We start from the raw sequence: 27,239 nt of genomic DNA, 5'->3' as shown, positions 1-27,239 counted from the left end.
AATAAACTCCTATATAAAATCCACATTTTTTCACTGTAAATCCCATTCCACAATCGTACAGAAGTTAAGAAATGAGAAAAACAAAATTTGCCCGAATGACAATTTCATTCTCGCACAACAAATCCGTATTTTCATAAACATAAAAAGTAGGTTAGAATTCACCGAAAAATCCGCGCATAACCACTTCGACTCAATCGGACTCGCCGGGATTGTTTATTTTGTTTCGAGAGTATCGGTATTTTGAGAAGTGAATGGGAATAAAAGATGAATAAATTGTCTGTTATTCACAATAAATTAATTTAAATAAATAAATAAAATTTACAAAACAATTATATCCATAATCTGTTTTTTTCTTTATTTATAAAGCACAACGATGCAGGAACTACAAAAATACAGGTCAATCGGCAATGTCGCATCAGTCGTGGTTCGTGGTAGTTTTCTTTTTATGTGTATATGTATATATATAGAAATTAATGTGTACAGTTTATAATACATAATAAGAAATGTATTAATCGAGAGAGCACACGATGATTTAGAGCGATTAGTGCGTGCGAGTGCGTTCGCGGTGCGGACTCCGGCCCTTACAACGATAATAAATTAATAAATGTGTCAAGAATCATAAGTGCATCCGTCGAGAGAATTATATGTATGGAGAGGAGTTCGGGGCGAAATGGAGCGCAAAGTTTTTGGAAAAACCTCGAAATGAGGAGAGTAAGGAGCATTATTCCGCCATAATTTCAACTCAACAAAGTTGGCCCGATTTGACGTGCTGTCAATTTTCGGTTGGTAACAGTGAAATTAGAGTATTAGAGAATCAGCTCGTTCAGACAAACACCGCTGTTTCTCCGCGGCTCTCTTTTCGCCTCAGCGTTCAATTTTGCTCTCTTGCTCTGAGTATACATCTACACATTTGAGTTAAATATACACGACACATCGTGGGAATCGGAGTACTTGGTTAAAGACTGACAATTTTTTCAATACGTACAACAAGTTACTTAAATGGTTATATGCATTTACAGATTTATTTATTCACGTCGATTTTTAGGATCGTCGATACAACCACAACTACGATACGATGGTATGTTAAGAGCACGGATCAGTCACCTAACCTCACTTTGAATTTTCGAAATCGAAATTCTTTGACACAGTTTGACCGATTGAAAAAAGGCTCGGTCAGCCTACGCAGGGCGATGGCAAAAATGGACTGATATTTTTGTTATTTCAATCGGACAAACGGTGTGGACTGACCCATGCTCTTAAGGCAAGATATGTGATCCTTCGATCTTTTGCCAATATAAACAAACCCTTTTTTTTCAACTATAGCGTACGCTTTTTTCCTCTTTTATACAATAATTACGAATAAAATGGTAATAAATACGATAAAACTAACGAAATGACGCGTTGACCTTTTATTATTACAATATATTCGTGATGAGTCTTACGTCGAATGGAGACAATTGTTTCGTGATTTTTTTCCACGCTTCATCAGTTCACCAACTGTTTATAATTTTACTTTGAACCTTTATCTTCCATTTAAAATTTGTACGACATCAATGTTCAATGGGAACAATGCACGGAATCGCTTCCGTGCAAATTTCACATACCATATGCAAACAGTCCACACTCAAAAAACTTGCTAATTGACAACATTTCTTCTTCACTTCATTTGAGAAACAGCTTTAAAAAGTTCGATATTTTTTTTTCTCGGAGCTTCAACATAAATCGTTTCTACATAAAAAAAGTAATTTCCCCAAAATTTGAGATAAAAAAAATTTTTACATAATACTCAAGTCACTTTTCGATATTTTTTTGTTTTTTCTCAACAATTCACGGAGCAAACATTTTTTTTCCCCTCAGCAGAAGGTGTTAGTGCTCCGTGAAATCATAAATTAAAAAAAAAGTACTTTCACCTCTTTTTTTGGAAGGAGGCCAAAAATTGTCATTTGTAGCGACACGTTTTTTAATTTTACAATGTATAGCAAAATATATACAGAAAAAAAGAAATAAATTACGAGCCTTCAGACTATTTCGAAAGTGTCAAAATTTTACTAGCTTTATAATTCCATGGAGCGCCAACACTTTCTGTTACGATAGCAAAAAAAAAGTTTGCTTCCCGATTTTTGAGAAAAATAGGAAAATATCGAAGAGTGGTTTGAGCACTGTCTAAAAAATTGTTCAAAAATCTGAAATTTTGGATAAATTACTTGTTTTTTTATGTACTAACGATTTTCGTTGGAGCTCCGAGAAAAAAAATATCGATTCGTTTGCATCGTCCCAACGCACGCTCATTATTTCGATTTCAACGTACAGCATTTTCATACGAAATATTATAAATCATTCAAATAAACAGTTCTCTGTTTCACTTCTTGAGAAAATCGAAGATGAACAAACTTCAAGATCGGAAGGAAAATCAGGAAATTATACAACATGATAATTGAAAATTAATAATAATTATAACAATAATAATAATAATAATAATAATAATAAGGAAGATAATATTAATGATAATAATCGTGGGAAACAGACACGAGTGAGTGAAATTTACGTATTTTAATATCACAGTCACGAGAGAAAGAGAGAAAAAGAGAGAGAGAGAGAGAGACAAGAAAGAAAAATTAATAAAAATACGCAAGAGAGGAAGAGAAAGAATCGTCTTAAAGTATGAAAATGTGTCAGTTAAAAAAATGTTCAAGTATAAATATATCGATAACTACAAACGTATATATAGTGAAATGTGGAGGAAGATGAATCGGTGGGGAAAGCGTATCGTTGGGGAGAGTATGAAACGGGAGAAAAATGTACGAGCGAAGGAGGAGCAGAATCTTTGGTGGGGGATTCGAAGTAAAATCGAAGGAAAAAAGGGAAATGTAAAAAAGAGGGAAAATAAAATCCTAAGAACAGGCGCATTCCAATACTTTCATATTTTTCCAGCTCGATATTTTGAGTTTGGTAGGATCGTTTTCATCGAAATACAAAATTTCAAGTTGGTCGAGTTTGCTGGGCGCGCAACAAGGACGCGGAGCTTTTCTACGGTCCTCTTTCCAAATGAGGCTCTGGAGAAGAGCGTGATGATGGGCGGGATTGTAACGCGGTGGGCAACGGCCCTTGCAGTATCCGGCGTCGAAGTTCTTCGGCTGGACGATGAACTCGAAGCCCTTGAGATCCTTGAAAGTAACGGTCATCTCGTGACGACAACACTTTTTGTTTTCACCGCGACACTCGGTCCGACGACCCTTGTGGACCGACATCAAATGCTCCGGATTCGCTCGCCTCTTTCGACGGGAACCGCGGGAATCCTCCCTCGAGGGATAACTCGCTGTGAATATGTTGAGAACCGGGCTCACGATCAGCGGCTGCTTCTCTCTCCCTCCCAACTCTCTTCCTGTCTCCAAACACTCGAATTTCAATTCGACGACAATATCCCTATTCGCACTACCCTCGGACCAGAGATTCCCCAATTCCGTTGCGTCCAACTCGACCCATCTTGGTCCGCCCGCTAGCTCACCTCTGAACAATACTTTCCGAGCTATGAATTCACGGGAATCGGGAGATTTTAGACGGTACAACGAGATCGCGTGGCTCGTGCGCTCGATCGACGTGTCCCTCGCGTCCAGCAACAGCCTCAGTGACGCGTGCTCCATCAAGGAATCCTCCTCGGGTATTTCTATTGGAAAATACAGGACGCGGCTTTCCTCCTTTCGCTTTGCAACTTCGGGCTCGATCCCCGCGCTCCGAGGCTTTCGATCCAGCCCTTTCGATGGAGAACCTTCTGCAACAAAACCAGAAACATTTTCTGCTTACAATTTTTTCGGTTTTCGTTACTCGCGGCTTTGTGCTTTTGTGCTAATTCTTCAAAGCGGGGCTCCTCGCGCTTCGCGTTTCCACATCTCGGTCCATCAATGCCAGGGTTCGTTACTTGCAAAATTTTATTCGACGAGGTTTTTTTTCCAATTTTCGGTAACTTCTGTACTGCATGCTAGTCAAATGAGTGCCAAATTTTCAAAACGCTTTTAGACCAAGTTTAACGTATCGATTAAACGCATTGTTAGTGGATTTGTATTACAGCACATCTTATCAACGTGTAAAAGTATTAGAAACGATAGTTTTGCTAAATCATCAACTGATTAATGCAAATTTCCACGATGACACATTTTCACGGGTATTTTTCAAACAATTATCTGCGTTTTTTCATCGATTTTGTTGCAACAAGTCTCATTTTGTTCGTCAACTGGTCCTTTACGAATTCACCAAGTAGTTGTTTTTTTAACTTTATCGTTTCACTGTTGCAGCTAATTGTTCATTAAGTGAAAAAACTTTTTCATTCATAATTTTTGAAGGAATGAATTTAAGGAGTTTCGGTACAGAAGTCAAAATATTAAGAAATTGATGAAATTTGGTGATAATGTTCTTCAACATCAAGTGCGAAAACTCAAATTTTTTCAAAATTTTCTTCTACTTAGTTATCGAGTAATTACGCATTAAAGCAGATTTCTCATGCCCGGAATGTATACCTATATATATGGAAACGCTATGCTTATACACGTAAACTTTAGTGATCAATTACTCGATAACTGTGTAGAAGAAAAATCTTAAAAAATTTGTGTCGTTAAATTTGGCACTAAAGAATATGTTCACCAAATTTTATAAAATTCTGAACTTTTTGAATTTTTGAATTTTTTTATCATGGATTAGCATGACAACATTGTATCGCCTGTACCGAAACTCCTTAAGGAGGGTGGATCGCGACGATACAATGTTGCCATGCTAAACCATGTTAAAAATATGAAGAATTTCAAAATGATAAGAATTTCATAAAATTTGGTAAATGCATTCTTTAAAAATATATAGGACAATATACATTTTTTTAGATTTTTCTACCACATAGCTCTCGAGTAATGCAGCACTAAAGTTATACATCTCATGCATAAGAACTTGGATTTAAGGGTGAATGATAAAAAAGTCGAAATAATTAGAAATTGATCAAATTTGGTGATAATGTTCTTCAACATCAAGTGCGAAAACACAAATTTTTTCAAAATTTTCTTCTGTTTAGTTATCAAGTAATTACGCATTAAAGCAGATTTCTTATGCCCAGAATGTATACCTATATATATGGAAACGCTATGCTTATACACGTGAACTTTAGTGATCAATTACTCGATAACTGTACAGAAGAAAAATCTTAAAAAATTTGTATTGTCAAATTTGGCACTAAAGAATATGTTCACCAAATTTTATAAAATTCTGATCATTTTGAATTTTTTTATGTTTTTAGCATGGTTTAGCATGGCAACATTGTATCGCCTGTGCAATATATCCTTAACGCTCAATTATTCGATAACCATGTGGTGAAAAAATTTGAAAAAAATAGTATTTGTATACTTGATGTCAAAGAATGTTATCACCAAATTTTATCAAATTCTGATTATTTTAGTTTCGTGATCCACCGTCCTTAAAGGTAAATCTACGTGGTGAATTCGTAGAGGATCGGTTGAGGAACAAAATGAGACTTGGTGCAATAAAATCGGTTAAAAAATACAGATGATTCATTGAAAAATACCTGTGAAAATGTGTCATCGTGGAAATTTGCATACATCAATTGATAGTTTTGCAAAACTATCATTTTAAATATCTTTTCACGTTAATAAAATATGCTTGAATACATATCTACTAAGAATAAGTTTAATCGGTACGTTGAACTTGGTCTAAAAGCGTTTTGAAAATTTGGCACTCATTTGACTAGCACGCAGTACAGGAGTTATACCTTAAATGTTGGGTAACCTGACCTGAAATTTGGCCAATCTATTCGCATGTAATTTTACTCTAATGTTATTTAAAATAAGTTATTCGTGGAATATTCGGATTCGTGAAAGGAATATACCTTAATCGTTTCATTGCTGCAGCTAATTGTTCATTGAGCGAAAAAATTTGTTCATTAATAATTTCTGAAGGAATGATTTTTAAAAAATCTACGTGGTGAATTCGCAGGGAGAATCAGTTGAGGAACAAAATGAGACGTGGTGCAATAAAATCGGTGAAAAAATGCAGATAATTCTTTGAAAAAGTACCCCTGAAAATGGGTCATCGTTGAAATTTGCATTAATCAGTTCATGGCTTTGCAAAACTATCATTTTTAATGATTTTACATATATTGCGACGATACAACGTTGCCATGCTAAACCGTGCTAAAAACATTAAAAATTTCGAAATAATAAGAATTTAATAAAATTTGGTAAATTAATTAATTAATTATTATTATTAATAATTAATTATTTAATTAATTATATTATATTATATTATAATAATATTATATATATTATAATATAATATATTATAATAATAATAAAATAATTAATAATAATAATATATTAATATATTAATATATTATTAATTGATTAATAATTAATCAATTAATTAAAAATTTAATAAAATCTTTCAAAATATATAAGACGATATAAATTTTTTTACATTTTTCTACTACATAGCTCTCGAGTAATCGAACATTAAAATTCACGTGTATAAGCATAGAGTTTACAAATATACAGTTACACATCTCGTGCACAACAACTTCGATTTAACGCTCAATTATTCGATAACCATGTGGTGAAAAAATTTTGAAAAAAATAGTATTTGTATACTTGATGCCAAAGAATGTTATCACCAAATTTCATCACATTCTGATTATTTTTATATCGTGATCCAGCCTCCTTAACAGCTCGGTTTGTGTTAAGAAAAAAATCCGGAATGCGGAAGCTCCGAAGGCTCTTCCCTCCGTCACAAAAGTCTAGTCCAATATACCGACTGAAGAAAATCGAGTGCGCGCTATCGGTCGTTCGACACACGAAGATTTCCTCTCTCGAGGGCTCGAACCGTATCTACGCGAGCGTCGAGAGGGACATTGACGATAAAAAGGAGTGAAAGAATAAAGCACGAGAAATAACGATGACCAATAAAGTCGCGCGATGGTCAAGTGCCGATTCCGCGTAGCTTGGGGCGCCGCAGTCGATTTCACCGCTCTGGCACGAACGGGCCGTATATTTTTTTCTCCGACGAAAACAAAAAGCTTCCTTCGGGAGATTCGTCGGCGGGGACGGGGGGGATCGGGAGAAAAAAACGCTATGAAAAAGAGCAGAAAAACGGGGGAGATAAAAATAGTAATAGAAATGAGGAACAAATGAAGGCGTGGGCGAAGCAAAATATAGCGAAAGGTGAGTCTAGCCGTCAGTATGCACGCGTCCGGGCTCTTTCTCGATTTCGATGAGCCGGCGCCGCGGAGGTTTATATAGATGTAGGACGGATTGGCGCTTTCCCGAGCTCTCCGGAGCGGGAGAAATCGAGATCAAGAATGCGTGGAATCCGTGTTTACTCGGTTTTGGGCGGCCGGAGGGCGCGAGGGCGGGTTGGCGGCTCCTCTCGATGACTCGTCATTCCAGAATGAGAAACGCACGAGGGGTATATTAAAAGTATTTCTCGAGGGGCTGATTCATTACAGGCGTGAACAGGCGCAGGTCAGAAGCACGTAGGTGCGTCGGCGTGTCTCCGCACGAGCGTGAGTGGTGTGCTGTTCGGCTGCTGGTTATCTGGCCGCAGCAGAGGCTTTCATATCTCAAATAACTTAGGGAATGACGAGTCGGCGAACCGCGAGTACAGAATTATCAAATAGGCGCTCGATCGAAAATAGATATCGCTTACAAATGTAAGAGCGAGACAGCCCGCGATGAAGATCGACCGAGAATGATTTTTTCAACGCCCTCAGCTTCCCACGCGATCGAGAATAGCCAGGAATCCCGAGAATCATTTTCTATAATAAAACTCTCCTCGTGTAAATATACATATTTCACGGAATTTCAACCTCTACAATAATATATGCGCGTACGTAGACAACGCAACGATGAGAACGACGATTCGGCTTAACGATTCCTCTCGCGACTTTGCTCGTATCCTCCTCGCTCTTTCTCACGTACCCGATAAAATCCGATGTAATGGACGCTTATTCGAATTAACCGAGGGCCAATAAACTAGAAAACAACTTCACTTTCGAATCAATCATCGACGCAGACCAACAGGCGACTCTTGCGCAATTTACGATCCATTGACAGCACGTTTTCTCGTCTCCCTCTTCTTTTCAGACTTCTCGCGATGGATACATCGTTCACGTATCAACGATTGTGCCTCGATCGTTAAATGCACGCGGATGAACGTGCATGCTTCACTGAATGCTGATCTCCTCCTGGGGTCGCATTCGTTTTGTACGGGCTTCCCGACGGATCGTCGGGTTTTCGAACCGACTGCAAACTTTCAACGATTCAATTTACCTTCGAATTCTCCCTGACCGAGGCTCCTTCGCTTCCGGAGCCGGCGTGAGCTCTCCTCGCTTCTCCTTTCGTTCAAAACTTTACGGAAAATCGATAAAATCCATAAAGAAGCCTCGCGTTAAACTGTGGAAAAGTTTATAAACCGAAATGACGCGATCGACGACTCCGAAGCTGCTTTATTCCGGCACGAGGCGTCCCATGCATCGTTATTATCCGTCTACATCGATATCGCGGTCTGCTCCAAGACAAAACGAGAGGCTCCTGTGACAGGGAAGAGTCTCCGGCGCGGAGGAGACGGAGGCGACGACGACGTCGTCGCCGCGATGTCCCGTAAGGAGATCTCGTCGTCGTCGCGACAAACCGGACGATGAGAGACGAGGACGCCTCTTTATGCTGCCTACAGACGGTGGCTTTGACACGGTACAAGCTTCCCTTCTTCTCCTTTTTCATTCTCATTTCCTCCTGCTCTCTCTCCATCCCGAATGTTCCGATACTTAGTTATACTTTGTGCGTGCGTACACCGTACTCAAGTATCCTCCGTACAAAGTCATATGTACGTACAAATAAGTTAGCCACGCTGACGCGTACCGGGTGTCCGAAAACTCGTGACGAGTCAGCGGACTCCGGCCAGCCTCGATCGCAGGGGATCGATTCCGCCGCGATGATTGAATCGAGGGAAACTGCGAATACGAAACGCGATCGAGGCTCTGCTTTCGATTCCATGCGCTCGACGATATGCGAGGCCCGAATCACCGGGATATCCGCGACGTCGCACCCTGTACATGCGCCGCGGGATATGCGGTAGTCTTGTTGCATTTGGAGAAGAAAGAATAAGTTGAAAAAATCGACGAGAGACTCGTCGTTCAGCATTCCGAGGCGGTAGGAATTTCTATTTCGTAACAGAGTCGCTCCTCTCGCCAGTGGGATTGCTCCGCACTCGTATATATTCAATGATTTTTCGTATAAAATCGTGAGTTACGAGCGATATCGATGGTGCGTGTAACGCGATAGGAAATAATCGTTAGGCCGAATGATCTTACTCGTAATCTCCGATTCCATTTGACGTGATTTCTAAACGGGTATATAAATGTTTACGTATGAATATTCTGGGTGGCTTTTAATCACGTTTATGCACGCGTATCGTTCAACGCTGAGAAATGTAGCGGCATTCGATCGAGCGAGGCCCGGGCTCGGGCAGAAGTGCTCGAAAGTGGATCAAGTTTCAATAAAAAATATTCAGCGATCGCCTCGGTGAATCTGCATTTTATCGAGTAGCTCAATTATTGCGTGTTATTATTTACTAATTGGTCGTCTCGGGTGTCCGTGAAATCGCACCTCGACTCTTTTTCCGCCCTGTTTTTTCTCACCTTCAACCGCTATCGTGACTTCAGTTTTATCGTAAATTATTAACTCGCGTCGTTACTGAAGAACTTCATTGCTTTTTAATTGAGCTGCGAAACTTCGGTATCGTCCGTGATCGAACTTTAAACATTTTCGTAACTTAGGAGCCACGAATTTGTGTCAAGCTCACGCGCATAAATGATTTACCGATCGGTCGCTTCGAACGACCCGAACTCACCGTGGAAAACTTTTCGGTATATTTCAAGAGTACAAAAACACTTTTTTCTTGTGAGAAATACCAATTTGGGCGCCAAGTCTGATTGTCGGAGATTCTCAGCCGCGCAGAACGCGGGGATCGTAATTATTGTTTGCAACAAAAATTCCAAATTCCTCTTCCATTTTCGTATATTTTCCTTCCATACGAACCTGTAAAACACCCGAAAAAATTGCGAAATTATATATTTACAGCACGTTGAAGCCACCTTATTTTTCTTTATAAGCGTTTTTTTCAAACTCGCTAAAAATATGGAATTTCGCAATTTTTTCGAATTTTTGTAGGTTCCTGTGGAAGCAAAGTATATGAAAATGTAAAAAAAATTGGAATTTTCGTTCGAGACAATAATTACGATCTTCGCGTTGTACGCAGCCGAGAAACTTCGGCAATCTACAAATAAGTATTTCTCACATTAAAAAAATGTTTTTGCGCTCTTGAAATATCCTCGAAACTATACCGAACGGTTCGCTATGCTGAGTTATTTCATAGTCTATCCAAAAACATTCCCGAAGACGATAGATTTTTTGGACTTTTTGAAGCAGGGCCCCCCTCAAATCATGAAGATTTCTATTTCTCGAAAGTACGAAGTCACGAGAGACGTTGAAGTTTCCAACGTTGGAGTCCAACGAAATGATCTAAAAAAACTCTCAAATAATTCCAGTAAATCTCGAATCTTGTTCCCTGCCGAATTTCCAATTCGTTATTTTTCAAGCCACATCAATAATTCGTGAAATAAAAAAAAAATGAATTATAAATCTTTTTTTCGTTCATTTCGTTCAACTCCAACGTTGCAAACTTCAGCGTCGTGGAAAATCGTACGCCTGGATTCTCGTAACCCACGTGAGGGGCCCCCCCCGAAGTGACAGAAAATTTTGTAATTGTCGCGTCGTGAGAGACTCGGACACGAAATCTCGCACTTACGACGAGATCGCACACATAACACATAATTAAAAGAAACCGGACGAAGGAAACTGATAAGGCAAGCACGAACGAGCTCGCTGGGAAGTCGCTGCGTGGAGACGGAGGAGGGTACACACCGAGATTCTCTTGAATCTTCATTCCTTCGTAACACGTGTGACTATTTTATTTTTCACTGTATACAACCAGCAAACGAGAGGAGGAGAAAAAGCGAGCATAAAAGCGATTAGATATCGGCGCAACGTTCAGAGATTTTTCGTCGTGTGAAAAGAGATAAAAGGAAAGAGAGAAAAACAGAAGAGCGAAGCGCCGAGCCTCATGATTTTTCAATTTTTCAAAAGAACTAATATAAAAATCCATTAACACGTGTAAGAGGCGATTTTTGACGTATGAACTAAAAAATCAAGGCGATAATGTTTCTGGCTGATTCGGCTGAAATTCACGAAGCGTTTCTCAGTAAAGGAGGTCGGAACATTCGCCCCCGCTTAACCTCGTGTCCGTAGAGTTGCATGTGCGTGTAAATTATCGGGATCTTCGTACATCGTGACGTGTTCGCACTTCCGATGATACCGTGAGAGTCGTAGGGCCTTCGAGTCCCTTTTTGCGTCCACGATCGAACGATCCTCGCACATTTTTCGGTGGCTCACACTCAAAAAGGCCGATCTCCACGGCTAGGAGTGAAATTTAGCTAAAGTGTTCGGCCGTTCGATGAAGTACGGTGAAGGTCCACTTTTTTTTGTGGTAAATGATAGTTCAAGGCCTCCTGATAACGATAAGCACAGTTCCGGGGCCTCTTACGGGGCAAAATTTCGAATTGTTTCATTTACAATTTTGAGTTTTTAAGACGGTGCCCTAAGGGAGAACTCGCAATAATATTAATTGTGAAAAAATTGTACGGTGTTCGAGCTTCAGAAAAGTTTATATCGTGAAGAAAATTTATCACAGATTCTGTTTCTTTAAAAAAAAAAACATTACTTTACGGGGTTTTTAAGGAGTTTCAGTACAGAAGTCAAAATATTAAGATATTGATCAAATTTGGTGATAATGTTCTTCAACATATCAAGTGCGAAAACTCAAATTTTTTCAAAATTTTCTTCTACTTAGTTATCGAGTAATTACGCATTAAAGCAGATTTCTCATGCTCGGAATGTATACCTATATATATGGAAACGCTATGCTTATACACGTAAACTTTAGTGATCAATTACTCGATAACTGTGTAGACGAAAAATCTTAAAAAATTTGTGTCGTCAAATTTGGCACTAAAGAATATGTTCACCAAATTTTATAAAATTCTGAACTTTTTGAATTTTTTAATTTTTTTAGCATGGATTAGCATGGCAACATTGTATCGCCTGTACCGAAACTCCTTAAGAAAGAGAACATGAAAAAACTTTAGTTTTTGAGGCGAAAGCGGATGTCCGTCATTACGTTGGACCGCTGGTAACAGCTGATCGAACTTCGGACAAGAAGAAGAGCTAGTAGAAAAAAGGAACTTCGGCAAGAGCAGCAAAGGGCAGCATTGAGAGCCCGATATCAGCAACAAATTTAATTAAAGTACGATTTCCACAGCAGGAGATTCAAATAATAAAATAAAGATTTAACAATCCCTGTATATGTGTTAATACCTCAATAATTTTTATAATTTTTACCATAGTAAAAAGAATAATATAGTGAAAGTTTGAAATATGCAACACAGTAATAAAGTTCAATGATTCAAAGTCAATATTAAAAATAATAATATAGGTTTTTGATAAAATACGTCACTCGACGACAATCCAAAACACAATTCCATGTTGTAAAAGTTATTTTAAGGATGTTTATTACTTAAAAATGTATACCGATAAAATTGAAAATGAACCACCTTTATTAAACCAAACTAAAAAATCGAACTTCGGGCAAATTGAGGAATTGCGGGAATTTCGTCAAATTTTTTTTCCAGATTAACTCACGTGCATTCATTCGTCTAGTAGCTTCGTTTTTTTAAATGAATTGACCATATTTTCCTAGGTTATGTGAATTTCAAGTGCCGCACCGATATCGATTAAATCATTAACTACACGGAGAGAAAAAAAAATAGTAAGCATTACTATGCTGCCATGCCCATTTTGAAGGTTTTTACCAAAAATATTGTAATTTCCAAGTAAATTCTGAATGAAAATTTTTAAATTGCGTATTTTGCTGTGACAAACTATGCTATTTTTTCCTAACATAGTTCACCAAGTAAACATTGTAAAATTTATGTTGACTCGATGGTGAACTGGCAAGTAGAATTATTATGTCATTTTGCTATACTTAGTACTCTTTTCACAATTGAAATTTACAGTTGAACGTAGTAAAATTTGATGACCTCGAACGCCAAATCGATCATACGCCAAAGTCTTTAGAAATTTACTATGGTAAATAAGAGAATTTTATTCGCGATTGTACGATAATATACCGGTGTACACATGTGTGTACCGATGTATTTATTTTGACATCACTCATCAATTTTCATCGAGTCGCTTCGCAAAAAATTACGGTTATTATGCAGTTTGGCTACTTTTCCGAAAATCAATGGAATTTTTTTTTTTCGTCTCGAAGTTATTGATTGTACCATAGTAAGTGATATTTCGTCGGGGGAGGCTAACATTTTCCATAAAAACCATGAGTTATGGGGTTTCCAACAACTTCAAAATTAATTAAAAAAATTTATCAATTCTTACGAACATGCATATAGTAATTTTGGTAATTATGGTTATTTTGCTATTGATGATATTTCGTCGGGGGAGGCTAACATTTTCCATAAAAACCATGAGTTATGGGGTTTCCAACAACTTCAAAACCCCATAACTCATGGTTTTTATGGAAAATGTTCGCCTCCCCCCGACGAAAGGTCATCAATGGTAACTAATCGAAGCCGTCCATGCTAAAAAAAAATGTCTTCGCGTTGATTTTCGGAAAAGTAGCGAAACTGCATAATTACCAAAATTATTATGAATGTTCGTAAGAATTAATAAATATTACCGATACAGAACCCTACGTCTATGGCACTATAGTAGTTTTTAGTGAAATTTTCTCTCCGTGTAGTCAAGTTGAAGTATAAATATGATCTTTTATGATATTTTTAAAGCATTTTATAACATTCTTATGATAAAAATATCCTCAATTTAAGTATTTACTAATTTGATTTATAATTTAGAGTTAAAATGAATGAACACAAAGTAGTTGCAAACTCGACTGTAGTCATAGACCGGCCGAACTACTTTGAATTATGTGTAGGATCTGCAACATGGAATGTATGCAAATGCAAAATCGATTTTCCTTCGAATGATTCCCGCGAGATAAAATCAGCGTGTTTATCTCAGTTTGATGCACGCAGCGAGCGAGTAATAAATTCGACAAATAAGACCAATCCGTTGATCAATGTTTTCGTTCGCTCTCCCTCGCACATTCGATCATCAATTAATTCCATTGGAGATAAACGGATTGCAGCATCCTCGTAAAAGGTCTGAAGTGCCTCCGCGCGCGAGACACGTTGACAATCTTGACCGCATTCGGACGAGAGCGCGAGGCTCGTTGGGCGCGCGGGATTAATGGAAAGCATCATTAGGAACTGATTATATCGTGAGGCGTTGAGGACGCTGCTTCTCAAATGATTAATCTCGTTAATGCTAAGAGGCGACACATGTCCATCGGTCGAATTGGATGCTGGGAAGGAGAGAGGAAAAAAGAAGTTTTAAAGAAGCAGAGAGATCGTCGGAGAACGAGCGGTGACTCGCCGCTCGACAGACTCGGGAAAGTAAACAGGATGCGAAACATTATGCGATGCTCGCGAGTCCTCTCCCTTTTCCTCTGCTCGCTCTTCCCGCTCCGATACATAGTTGCTGGAGCAACGCGCAGCATCCCGTATTAAACCGTGGCAGAATGAGAGAGCAGAGGAGAGAAAAGTCGCTAAGAGATCGTGCAGACGTTTCGGGGCGAGTGGGCAGCGCGAATATTTCCAATTCCGCGCACTCGACGTGCATTTCCATAGTCCTGGGTGTCTACGTTCATTCCTCAAAGTCGTAAGGTCGTACCGGCGCTCTTGCTGCACCGAGAGTTGTCCAAACATCGAGTCGCTCGGTACAGGAAAGCCGCAAGTCCGCGTCCGCGCTCCGATCCTCGAGCCTCTCTCATCATCGACACGGGCCACACGAAATACGAGCTTTCCGTGTTTATTGCATTTGACGTACACACGTGGCATATCTTCAAACCCGATATATTTTGGCCCCATCGCGGGGGCTCGCGCGAATGCCTCGAGGATGAATCCGCGACTTAATTATAGCGATGCGATCGAACCTCAAATTGCTGCGACCACCGTGATCTCATCCGTCGCAGGATCATGTCAGGAAAGAACCGCGCACCAGATTCATCCTTGGTTTTACTAAATCGAATAACTGCAGCTCGACTTTTCATAGCTTCCGGTCGAACCGCCCTGGCGCTCGGCCCGTTCTTGTTTTTCCCCGCACCGACGAGAATCGGCGATAAGAACTAGCCCGATACCAGCAGAATCTGTAGGAATTTATGATCGATATCGCCGTCTAATGTCACTGATAACCCAAACAATGTGAAAGAGATAAACACCTGACGTCACTGGGCCTTCGGGAATTTTGGACAGACTTTTCGTATCAAGGGAACGAAACGCTTCCGGGCTGCCGGGACTGGCAATTTCGTTTCGATTCGAGGCTGAGCATCGCTCGTTATGGGTTTACACGATTTTCGCGCACGCGTCAGGTGTTTCGTGACACGTTGGACATTCGAATCGGGGGCGGGATTTCGAGAGAGGATGCGCGCGGCCTGAAGCCTCCGAGAGAAGCTTGCGACATCGCTCCCATTTTTTCGTATCTTTTCTCACGGTCGCGACAACGAAGATGTCCGAAGGAGCGAGCCGCACTCGCTGAATCTTCATCGCGGACAACGATTTCAAAAGACCCGCATCACGAGACACTGGCGCGACGGGGAGTGGCGGATTGATATTTGGAATTTCGACACTCGTCGAGGCTCTGCGTAACGTCAAATGATATTTCGATATCCCTGAGAACTCGTACCGGAAAATTTGTGCTCCATTACGAAACCGTTCGATCGACTCCACTTTCCCCATTAATATTCGAGCCGATAATCGTGCGCAGGTAATAATTCGATAGCGATGATTAAGGATATATTGCACAGGCGATACAATGTTGCCATGCTAAACCATGCTAAAAACATAAAAAAATTCAAAATGATCAGAATTTTATAAAATTTGGTGAACATATTCTTTAGTGCCAAATTTGACAATATAAATTTTTTAAGATTTTTCTTCTGTACAGTTATCGAGTAATTGATCTCTAAAGTTCACGTGTATAAGCATAGCGTTTCCATACATATAGGTATACATTCCGGGCATAAGAAATCTGCTTTAATGCGTAATTACTTGATAACTAAACAGAAGAAAATTTTGAAAAAATTTGTGTTTTCGCACTTGATGTTGAAGAACATTATCACCAAATTTGATCAATTTCTAATTATTTCGACTTTTGTATCATTCACCCTTAAATGCGCCCATTTTGAGTAAGAAATCAAGCGATATCGAGAACGGTCCTCGCGAGAAATCCCTCGCGAAACCAAGATCCCATAGAACTTCGTAAACTCTAAAACTTCTCGTAACTCTCAAGTGTGCCAGGTCGTTGAAACCTCGAAAGCCGAGAGACGAAATACCCATTGAAAGTGGACTCGTTACTCGCTCGAGATGGGAGAGCAGCATCGTTGAATCACGTCGAGGATAAAGAAGACGTCGAAAGAGCGTTTATCTCGACGCGTGACTACATAAAATGATAGCACACATGAATTTTAGTACCTGCTGGATGAAACGTGTGAAGTCTTCTCTGTCTGCCGTCACCGCTGTCTCGGGAATGCTGAAGCCTCGTCAGGTACTCTTCGTGGGCTCTCCGGTACTCCGTCTGACTCACGTTCGCCTGTGAACAATGTCATTCCATCGTTACACGTATATGCGCCACGAGAAAGAGTTAATTAGTGAAATTCATCATTTACATATACACATGTGAACCTCCCCCCCCCCTCTCCTCTTTTTCCAATATTTATCCTCTCTCATTGTCATTTATTTCTCGAATACATTCTACGGATGAGAAAGAGACGTGAAAAAAGGGTCATTAGGGGTCAGTCGAGTTATCCCGGAGCGAGAGAGGGATACTCGAGTGTCCGGAGAGGAGCGACACTCGACGCTTGCCCACAGCTCGGCTCGTTATAACTGTATAGACATCACATTCGTGTATGATGACGCTGAAGTTTCCAACGTTGGAGTCCAACGAAATGGTCTAAAAAAACTCTCAAATAATTCCAGTAAATCCTCCAATTTTCCTCCCCGCCGAATTTCGAATTCGTAATTTTTTAAGCAACATCAGTCATTCGTAAAATAATAAAATAATGAATTATACATTTTTTTTCGTTCTTTTCGTTCAACTCCAACGTTGCAAACTTCAGCGTCGTGTTTGTGTGACGCCAGGGAGATGCGATAATGACGAAGACGTCGGGGAGAAGGTCGACGAGAGGAAGGAAACGGAGCCACTGAAAATTTTAGGCATCCTCGAAGCCTCCAAGAAACTTTAGTTGTTTACGTGCAAACGTTCAGTGCCAAGCTCTCACGAGAAAGTCGAGGAATCTTTCTTTTGTGCTCGCACGCACGGTGCAGCTTAATGGCTACTAAATATTTGCTTTTTCGAGCTCTGAGCGAAGGTCCTGTGAACCGTCGCTCCGGAGGCTTTGATTCTTCATTTTCGGGTGGTTTTCCTCGCGCGATTCGTTGCCGGAAATGTTCTCGCGTTCGCTGGGAGCGATTCGTTCGCCCGAGAATCGAGGAAACGCGTCGCTCGGTTTTAAGCACCGGCTTTCAGGACACTCTGTACATTTTTATTTTCGCTGTCGCGGTGATTTGGCGCGCCACACTGTGATTTATTAAAACGCTTTGAACTTAGGCCTCTTAATTGATTCTCCCTGCGTATCCGGGCAAACGAATGCGATAATTAACTCGTTGATCCCCCGAAGAACCCTCGGATGTGACATCTCGGTGTGTTATCATCGAGCTTCTTTCGGGGTCAACGAGACCTTAACGCGTGGGTCTGCGTATACTCGGCTGTTTTTTTTTTCCCCACCGAGCGACGACGAAGCCCCCGAAAATGTCGACTTATCAGCCACGCCGGAGAGGGGAGAGGACGGAAAAAGTGAGGGAGTGAGAGGAAAATTTTCGTCTCGATTCCAGCGCATTCGCTCAATGAATATTCAATATAAAACTCGTTTCTGTAAGCTGTTCTTATGATTTATTCGATCTTTTGGACGGTTTGTCGTACGTTCGAAAGAACGTAACTCTGAATAATGGAGGCAAATTGAAAATGAGCCATCGATGCGGAGCAGGATGTTGATTCGAGAAATGTCAAATTCGAGGCAAATTTAAGCAAGACGGGGAATGATCTCGACGCGAATTGCGATTGTAGAATGCGAGGATCGGAGTGGCCGGATGTCCAAAGACGAGCAAATCGAATTAGTCAAAACGACTGTTTTGATGGCCGAATTAATAGCTCGTCGCGTGTAACATTCGAGTGGACAATCATTTAGAACGTCGAAGGAGAACGCGTGCGTGAATAATCTCCGGTGGATCGAGAGGAAAAATAGCTCGAAAGAGATCCGAAAATATCTCGCATACCAGATGAAAAAGATGGAGGTCTTTCGAACTCTGACATTTGTCGATATCGGCATGGCCGCAGGTGCGGATATCATCCGCGCGACTCCGCGAGCCCACCTAGCGGTTAATTCGTCCGCTAATTAATGAGACTCGTGCAAAAACAAATGAGAGAAGGAAAATAAAGGGGCGAGATTGAAGAGATACGAGAAAACAAGTTGTCGGGAAGAAATTTAGAAAAAATAAGAGAGGACGTGACTCTCCGCGGAGGAGCCGAAGGTAAATCCCTCGTGTTGTTCTCCCCGAGAGACTCTTTCATTCTTTCGTGAGTCATCTCCGGTGCGAGGAAGACGAGTTGCAAAAGATATGCAGAAGATGTAAAAAAGAGAAATGAAGAATGGAGGGAGGAAGGGCGAGGGCGGGGGGGGGGGGGGGGGGGGGGGGGAAGGGGCCATTTACCGGATCCCGAGACGTCTCCTCTCGTCCTCCGAGTCGTTTGTTTAAACTCACTTAACTCTCGAGACTGTCCTCCCGCTCCGAAGCGCATTGGGGCGGGCGCGTCTGTGTGCATTTTCATCGTGATGGTGCACGATTTCGCGGAGGTCGCGTGCGCTCGTTAATTCCCCGAAAAAAGTCGACTCGCAGGATCCCCGACGTTACAAGACGATTTTAAAAAACCGTTTCATTTTATTTCCCCCCCCCCCCCCCGCGTGCGCGAGTCGCTCGCCTCGTCGCAAGAAACGGCTCAATTAGCGAGCGATTTTTCTCGAGGTCGCGCGCGCATTGCCCAAAAGTAACGAATTAATGCCGAGGTTGTTTCTCTATCGGGCGCACCGTCTCCCAATCGTTATTCCCCACGAATCGTATTTATATTCACCTCTGTATTAATGCCTGTGTATAAATAAGGCTTGTGTACACGCCTTTTTTTCCTCGGAAGCTTCCTCTCGCTCTAGCTTGCGGGGATTCCTCGCGATGGGGGCCCCGAGCGAAGACTCGTCTTGGAATTTCCCAACGACATTCTTCGCGTTCCTCATCGCGATCCGCGAGAGTACCAAGCGAGATATGAAAAGAGCGGAGAACTCTCGCGATCTGGCTCTCGTCGTCGTTTTTTGTCACCCCTTCCTTGCGCCTCCTTCTTCTTCGGTTTCGGATTTTTTTTTGTTTCTTTCTCGAGTCTCTCTTCTCCGTCGGCCTCTCTTCGTACCGACCACATACACCGCTCTTTTACGCTATAAATACATTTATAGGTCGATACAGTTGCCTTCTATACCTTTATACTCATTCAAACTTATTAAGGAGTTTCGGTACAGAGGTCTAAATATTAAGGAGGGTGGATCACGACGATACAATGTTGCCGTGCGAAGCCATGTTAAAAGTATTAAGAATTTCAAAATGATAAGAATTTAATAAAATTTGGTAAATGTATTCTTTAAGGAGTTTCGGTACAGAAGTCAAAATATTAAGATATTGATCAAATTTGGTGATAATGTTCTTCAACATCAAGTGCGAAAACACAAATTTTTTCAAAATTTTCTTCTACTGAGTTATCGAGTAATTACGCATTAAAGCAGATTTCTTATGCCCGGAATGTATACCTATATATATGGAAACGCTATGCTTATACGCGTGAACTTTAGTGATCAATTACTCGATAACTGTGTAGAAGAAAAATCTTAAAAACTTTGTATTGTCAAATTTGGCACTAAAGAATATGTTGACAAAATTTTATAAAATTCTAAACTTTTTGAAATTTTTTATGTTTTTAGCATGGTTTAGCATGGCAACATTGTATCGCCTGTACCGAAACTCCTTAACAATATATAAGACGATATAATATTTTTTAGATTTTTCTACCTCATAGCTCTCGAGCAATTGAACATTAAAGTTCACGTGTATAAGCATAGAGTTTACATGTATACAGTTATACATCTCGTGCATAAGAACTTTGATTTAATGCTCAATTATTCGATAACCATGTGGTAAAAAAATTTGAAAAAAATTGTATTTGTATACTCGATGCTAAAGAATGTTATCACCAAATTTCATCAAATTCTGATTATTTTGATTTCGTGATCCACCCTCCTTAAGAAATTTATCGAATTTGGTGATAATGTTCTTCAACATCAAGTGCAAAGACACAAATTTTCTTCAAAATTTTCTTCTACTTGGTTATCGAGTAATTACGCATTAAGGAGGGTGGATCACGGAATCAAAATAATCAGAATTTGATCAAATTTCGTGATAACGTTCTTTGGCATCGAGTATACAAATACAATTTTTTCCAAAATTTTTCACCACATGATTATCGAACAATTGAACGTTAAATCGAAGTTCTTATGCGCACGAGATGTATGACTGTATATATGTAAACTTTATGCTTATACGCGTGAACTTTAGTGTTCAATTACTCGAGAGCTATGTGGTAAAAAAATGTAAAAAAAATTATATTGTCTTACATATCTTTAAGGAGTTTCGGTACAGAAGTCAAAATATTAAGAAATTGATCAAATTTGGTGATAATGTTCTTCAACATCAAGTGCGAAAACTCAAATTTTTTCAAAATTTTCTTCTACTTAGTTATCGAGTAATTACGCATTAAAGCAGATTTCTCATGCCCAGAATGTATACCTATATATATGGAAATGCTATGCTTATACACGTAAACTTTAGTGATCAATTACTCGATAACTGTGTAGAAGAAAAATCTTAAAAAATTTGTGTCGTCAAATTTGGCACTAAAGAATATGTTCACCAAATTTTATAAAATTCTGAACTTTTTGAATTTTTTAATTTTTTTAGCATGGATTAGCATGGCAACATTGTATCGCCTGTACCGAAACTCCTTAAAGAATACATTTGCCAAATTTTATTATATTCTTATCATTTTGAAATTCTTCATATTTTTAACGTGGTTTAGCATGGCAACATTGTATCGTCGCGATCCACCCTCCTTAAGGATATATTGCACAGGCGATACAATGTTGCCATGCTAAACCATGCTAAAAATATAAAAAAATTCAAAATGATCAGAATTTTATAAAATTTGGTCAACATATTCTTTAGTGCCAAATTTGACAATACAAATTTTTAAGATTTTTCTTCTGTACAGTTATCGAGTAATTGATTACTAAAGTTCACGTGTATAAGGATAGCGTTTCCATATATATAGGTATACATTCCGGGCATAAGAAATCTGCTTTAATGCGTAATTACTTGATAACTAAACAGAAGAAAATTTTGAAAAAATTTGTGTTTTCGCACTTGATGTTGAAGAACATTATCACCAAATTTGATCAATTTCTAATTATTTCGACTTTTGTATCATTCACCCTTAAAGCAGATTTCTTATGCCCGGAATGTATACGGAAACGCTATGCTCATACACGTGAACTTTAGTGATCAATTACTCGATAACTGTGTAGAAGAAAAATCTTAAAAAATGTGTATTGCCAAATTTGGCACTAAAGAATATGTTGACAAAATTTTATAAAATTCTCAACTTTTTGAAATTTTTTATGTTTTTAGCATGGTTTAGCGTGGCAAGATTGTATCGCCTGTACCGAAACTCCTTAAGAGAATACAGCTCGGCTTTCTTTCGTACGAATCTCGTAACAACGAGCCCAGTCCCAGAGGCAACGAAAATTCATTGATTCGTTAAGTTTTTATGGCGATGCGCGTTCACTGAGAAAAAAATTGTCGATTCAACGCGTCAACTGATGTTATTCGAAGAGTTTTCTTCAACTGCAAACATTTTCGGGGAGAATGAATCTGGAGTTTCATTTAAAACTGTTTCATTCGTTTAATCGTGTTTAACCTTGAGATGATCGTGCGTGTTTCATCGGCATCCCGTAACGCCACGCTTCGTCGTTCCAATAACTTTTTCTTCTCAGTGTAGATTCTTCGACAAACGAAGCTTCGCATCCCGTGGGAAGTTCGTGGGATCGCATCGGAGGAAACCGCGTTTAGAGAAAATCCGTGAGAGACTCGCGAGAGCAGCGGCGAGGCGATCACGTGCATCGGCTTTGACACCTGTTGCGGGCCGCCTCTGCGTCAAGAGCCACTCCGCTCGGAGTTCGTCGCGTCGCGCAATTGGCGAGTTGTATTTTAAAAAAACGACGAATTCAAGATTAGTCTGCTTCTGGGGAGGAGAGCGCAATGTACTCACGGAACTCCGATTGAGCGCGGAGGTTCTAATCGATTTTATGATTTGTGGGACGGAACGCGAAGCGGTGAAAGTTTGCGCGATAAAAATCTTGCCATTATTTTTCATTTCGACCGACGTTTAGTCCTCCCTAAGGAGAATTTAATTGAATAATACTCTCTCGTTGACGATTGAGCCCTCGATTTTTTGTATACGCGAGAGTTTCAGCACCAGTGAAAACGAAAGCGAGCTCCCCGTTAATGAGATTCCTGAATAAATAACAAGCCACGGGCCTTTCGGAGACGTAATCCTAATAACCCTCTCCACGTTCGATCATGCGGAGCGACGTAATTAGTGTAATAAACTCGTACTTAAAGCGGATTCTAGGTAGAATTAAGGGTCGTCGCGATCTCGTTGCGTAATTCGTTTCTCATTCTACGGAGAATTTTAATGATTAGTTGCATGACCGCGCGAGCGAAGATTCGGCGGTGAGAGAAGCGAACCGCTTGGCGAACGCCGAGGGGAACACGCGGGGCGTCAAATATTTCGAGGTTTTTATATGACGCGGCTCTCGTGAGAACGCGATACTTTGGGGAGAAAAAAACGTGACGGTTGTGATATCCGAGCCGATTTCGCATTAGAGGCGGAATCCCTGAAGACCGGGAGCAAGTAAGAGTGCAAGGGGGAGAGGGAAAAGTTTGCGCGGAGTACGCGCGCGCGCGTCTGAGGAAGGCAAGAGTACCTACAAGTATAGCGGTAACACAAGGAGGCTTCTCCATGACGCAGAAAGTATGTTACGGTATGCACTCCCGTCTCGGATGAGACTCGCGTTCATAAAGTATATGCTCGGGAGCAGTAATGCTTTATCGAAAGTCTGCGGAGCGTGTAAAACGACGTAAGAATGAGACGAGCCGGGACGCGGCCTGCTCGCAGCTTAATTAGGATCAAAGGGAACGCTGCTTTTATTCCCGACGCTGCTGCGATCGCGCGCATATCCGGTTCGTATCGAAAAAACGTGCGTTTCTCCAATTAACGATCGATATCGAAGGATTCGGAGAGCTCGCAGGTTCGGAGGGGGTTGAAGGTTCGAGTTTAGTAATCCTTCGTTAAACGAGAGCATTATGATGATGAAACTGGGACTCGAAAGTTATCGGCAGGAGTTAAGAATGAGCGGGGAAGGGAGATGAGAGTGTGCGAAATACCTTTGAAGGATCGGGTATCCTCTCGAGACCGAGACCCTCCACGATGCTTCTCCTTATAGTGTCGAGTTCAGCCTCGGGAAGCCGGCTTCTCATCTCCTGGCCGGGATCCCGTGTATGTGGAATAAGCGACGCCGGAAATGCGTCCTCCTCCTCCTCCTCCTCCTCGTCGTCGAACTCGCGCTGTTCCTCATCCTCCTCGTTGGGGAATTGTCTCGATGCGTGCTCGAGGCTGCGCCGAGGTCCTCGTGGTTTGGCAGCGCTCGCGCCGCTCTCGAAACCCGCAGCTCCGCCGTCTCTCGGCTCCTCGCCTCGTTTTTCCTCGCGACGATGATGATGCTCGTCAATGACAACGGGATTGGTCCTACCGCGGTTTATGGTCCTCGGGAGGCTCGCGTTTCTCTCCCCGAACGTAAGATTCGTCGCGGACGATGAACCAGCACCGCCAGAGGCGCCACTGTCGTTCCCGAGCGTCGGAATCGCCATGCTAGGATGCAGAAGCACGAGGAGACTAACGAGGGCGAAAAAGCTGCCGGTGTAAAGTGCCGGTCCTCTCGAGGCTGGGCCGGAATATTGCTGAGGCGAGGGCGATAAAGGCGCGCCGAGGAGGGAGAGGAGGAGCACGATGATCCGTTGGATTAGTCTGGCGCACGACGAGCCTGCTGACGAGAGAAGCCCTCGCGTACGTGACGCAAGCGCACGATTTTTCCTCGAGTTTTCCCCTCCCTTTTCTTCCTCTTCAGCTACTCTTTCCAGAGCTCTTTCGCCGCGGCTTTGTTCCTCTTTCGAGTGTCTTCCCGGCGACGCTTCTACGGCTCGATCTCTCGCCTCGGCTCCCTCACGGGCCGCTTTGCCCTCGAGGGTGAGGATCCTCTCGCAACTCGCGATAAACTCCCTCCCCGAATCGTCCTCGTCCACTTTCCTCCCCGCGCACTCCCCTCGATATCCTGAGCCGGTTAATCTCGGGGCTGGATCTACATCGATGTCGGGATGATCGACGCCGACCGCGATACTGGCGCGATCACACTCCCCTCGTTTCGGTACACGCGACAAGTCGCGAACGACACTCGCTTCTTCCGTGAGCCAAACCTTGACACGTGATTCCGATGTGTTTATTATTGAATTCTCGCCCATAGCCTCAGCCCTACATGTGGGTGATGTTTTCACCGGGTTCCTTTTTCGCGACGACCACAGCGTCGTTTTTCAGATTATCAAGAGAAGAAAAATCTATAAATCGCGACGATTACGTATCCCTCGGGGAAATTGTCGTCGAGGAAGCTCCTTCTCACGACGCGCTTTTATAAATCGCGATTCAACGATTATCTCGGCTTCCGAGCTCCCGAGTTCCGAGCACCGATCACCCAACGAGTATCACTTTTATTAATTCCCGAAAGCGTTCACCGTTGTTAGTGCTGCCCCGTCGCGAAGTGGCATTTCGCGCTTTCACCGCGGGAATCCCGCGAGTCCGAATGCTCGCTCTCCGCGATTAAATTGTCTCCGGAATAATACGAGACGAAACAATACGTAAGTTAACAGAATTTCAAGTCTCTACACTTTGGACATGCACTCGGTAAGACTTTTTACATCCCACCACTCGCACTCTCTTCGTTTATCGCATTATTCCTTTTTATTATTATTCGTAAGCGTCGTTACGAAACGGCCGCTGGTTGATGCAACCGTCCGATATCAATGTAGGCTTTCCGCGATTAATTATTGTCCGACGATCGTCGGAGAATCGACTCGCAGATGGAAAAGAACGAATAAATATATGTATATTTATAAATGCATGTGAAAAGCGATCGGCTGCATTGCTTTATCGTTCAGCGAGCACGAGCAGCGAGCACATATATAGATATAAATAATTTAAGCGTTTTCGAGGCGCGTCTATTGGAAATGGAGCACGTTCAACGATTCACCACGGGGACGTTGCATTCGTGTGTACGCGAATGCCCGAACGAAATACACGTATTTGAGGTAAACTTGGACGTCGCGCGTTCGGGTGTTCCCACCCCTGTAACAGGCTCCTCCGATCGGGGTCGGTATCCTCGGATTTTTAAACCGTTAAAATTCGTCAGAGCTCCCCGAGTCTTGCCGAAGAAACGGAGCCGGATGTCGTCGATGATTCCGGCGGTTATTCCCCAGAGAGACCGTGCGTCTCGTCATTTTCTTTTCATCGCGATAAACCCGAAGAAAAACAACTTCGATCGGCGGCAACGCGCGCGCGTTGACGGTTCGCTCAAGGAGGCCGGCGAATCCCGACTCATTCGCGAGATCCGCAAATCGATGCTTTCGACGAAACACAAGTTTTAAACTCGAGGCTTCTTCGCAACTCCGGTTACTCAGGCGCCGCGCACGCTCCTCACTTTTCAAGCGAACTCTGTAGTTTTTACTTTTCGAGACACGAGGAACCAACTTTCTTTCCAACTCTGGAGGAGCGAATGGAAATCAGAAAATTTCTATCATCCTTTCCTCTCCCCACCGATTCGAGCCCAGGCGCCACTCACACTCGGCCGAAAAACCACAAAATTCTGAACGACCGTCTCGATGAAACGCTCTAACGCAGCTATTTTTTAAATTATTTTATCGAACGCTCGTTTGGCTTCTCGAAAAACATCCCTTCGGGAGATGTTCGGACACTCGAGGATGTTCCCGCTCGGACGGCTGCCGCGTGTCGACTGTTTGCAGGCATGTATCGCAGCCCGTCTATATATCAACGTCGTCGTCCGCAGTCGCGGCCGTTTTGTACCGCGGGAGCACTCGCGCCGCCACCGTTCTTCGTATATACACATCCATTAATACGCTCATATATTTATGTAATAGACGCGAACGAGTACTCCGTGTATTTCGTACTCTACATACATCGCTTTTTCGCTCTTTCTCTCCTTTTCCAGTCCCTCCATTCTCCCCCATATATATCTGTGTATATATTCGAGTTTAAAAGAGAGACAAACGCTCGCATTGTTTCTCTCGCGCGTTTCAAGGCATCTCTAATAGTTGACCGTAGCATCACTGACCGCTGTGCAAAACGTGGCTACGAACAACTTCATTCAGTTACAAAGTGCATTTTATGCTCTCCTCGTTTCGTCTCTCTTTCTATAAAATGTGTATCACAACGCGCTGGCGCACGAGACGTCGGATAATTATCTTACGTACGTACTTAAAAGTACAAAATTATACGATGATTCAATAGTTTCGTCGTCTTTCACTTCCGGTTCTTGTACTCCGGCTTAACGCATTCCGAGAACGTGCAATGTGCGAAAATATACTCGGTTTTGCGAGTTTGTTAAAATATCGTTATAAAATCCGTCGCGCGCGCGTCTCGTCAAGTTGACGGATTTTCGGCTCTGCGGCAAAGCTC

General features: G+C 41.7%; 1 protein-coding gene across 1 annotated transcript; it reads right to left on the bottom strand.

The window, feature by feature from the left end:
• Window positions 1-329: 329 nt before the first annotated feature.
• mav (maverick) lies at window positions 330-26,544 on the bottom strand. The gene is made up of 3 exons (XM_043430982.1): window positions 23,885-26,544; window positions 16,706-16,823; window positions 330-3,769 (listed from the first exon to the last, which is right to left on the bottom strand). The coding sequence occupies exons 1-3, from the start codon at window positions 25,013-25,015 to the stop codon at window positions 2,892-2,894; spliced, it is 2,127 nt and encodes a 708-aa protein (XP_043286917.1). The 5' UTR covers window positions 25,016-26,544; the 3' UTR covers window positions 330-2,891.
• Between the last annotated feature and the right edge of the window lie 695 nt (window positions 26,545-27,239).

Source organism: Venturia canescens, chromosome 10 (assembly GCF_019457755.1).
Source record: "Venturia canescens isolate UGA chromosome 10, ASM1945775v1, whole genome shotgun sequence".
Taxonomy (NCBI): domain Eukaryota; kingdom Metazoa; phylum Arthropoda; class Insecta; order Hymenoptera; family Ichneumonidae; genus Venturia; species Venturia canescens.
This window is presented reverse-complemented; position numbering and strand designations above follow the sequence as displayed.

Coding starts and splice junctions, on each gene's coding strand:
- mav (XM_043430982.1), bottom strand. CDS start 25,015: ATGGGCGAGAATTCAATAATAAACACATCGGAATCACGTGTCAAGGTT. Junction 16,824..23,884: donor GGATACCCGATCCTTCAAAG/GTATTTCGCACA, acceptor CATTGTTCACAG/GCGAACGTGAGTCAGACGGA. Junction 3,770..16,705: donor TCACACGTTTCATCCAGCAG/GTACTAAAATTC, acceptor GTTTTGTTGCAG/AAGGTTCTCCATCGAAAGGG.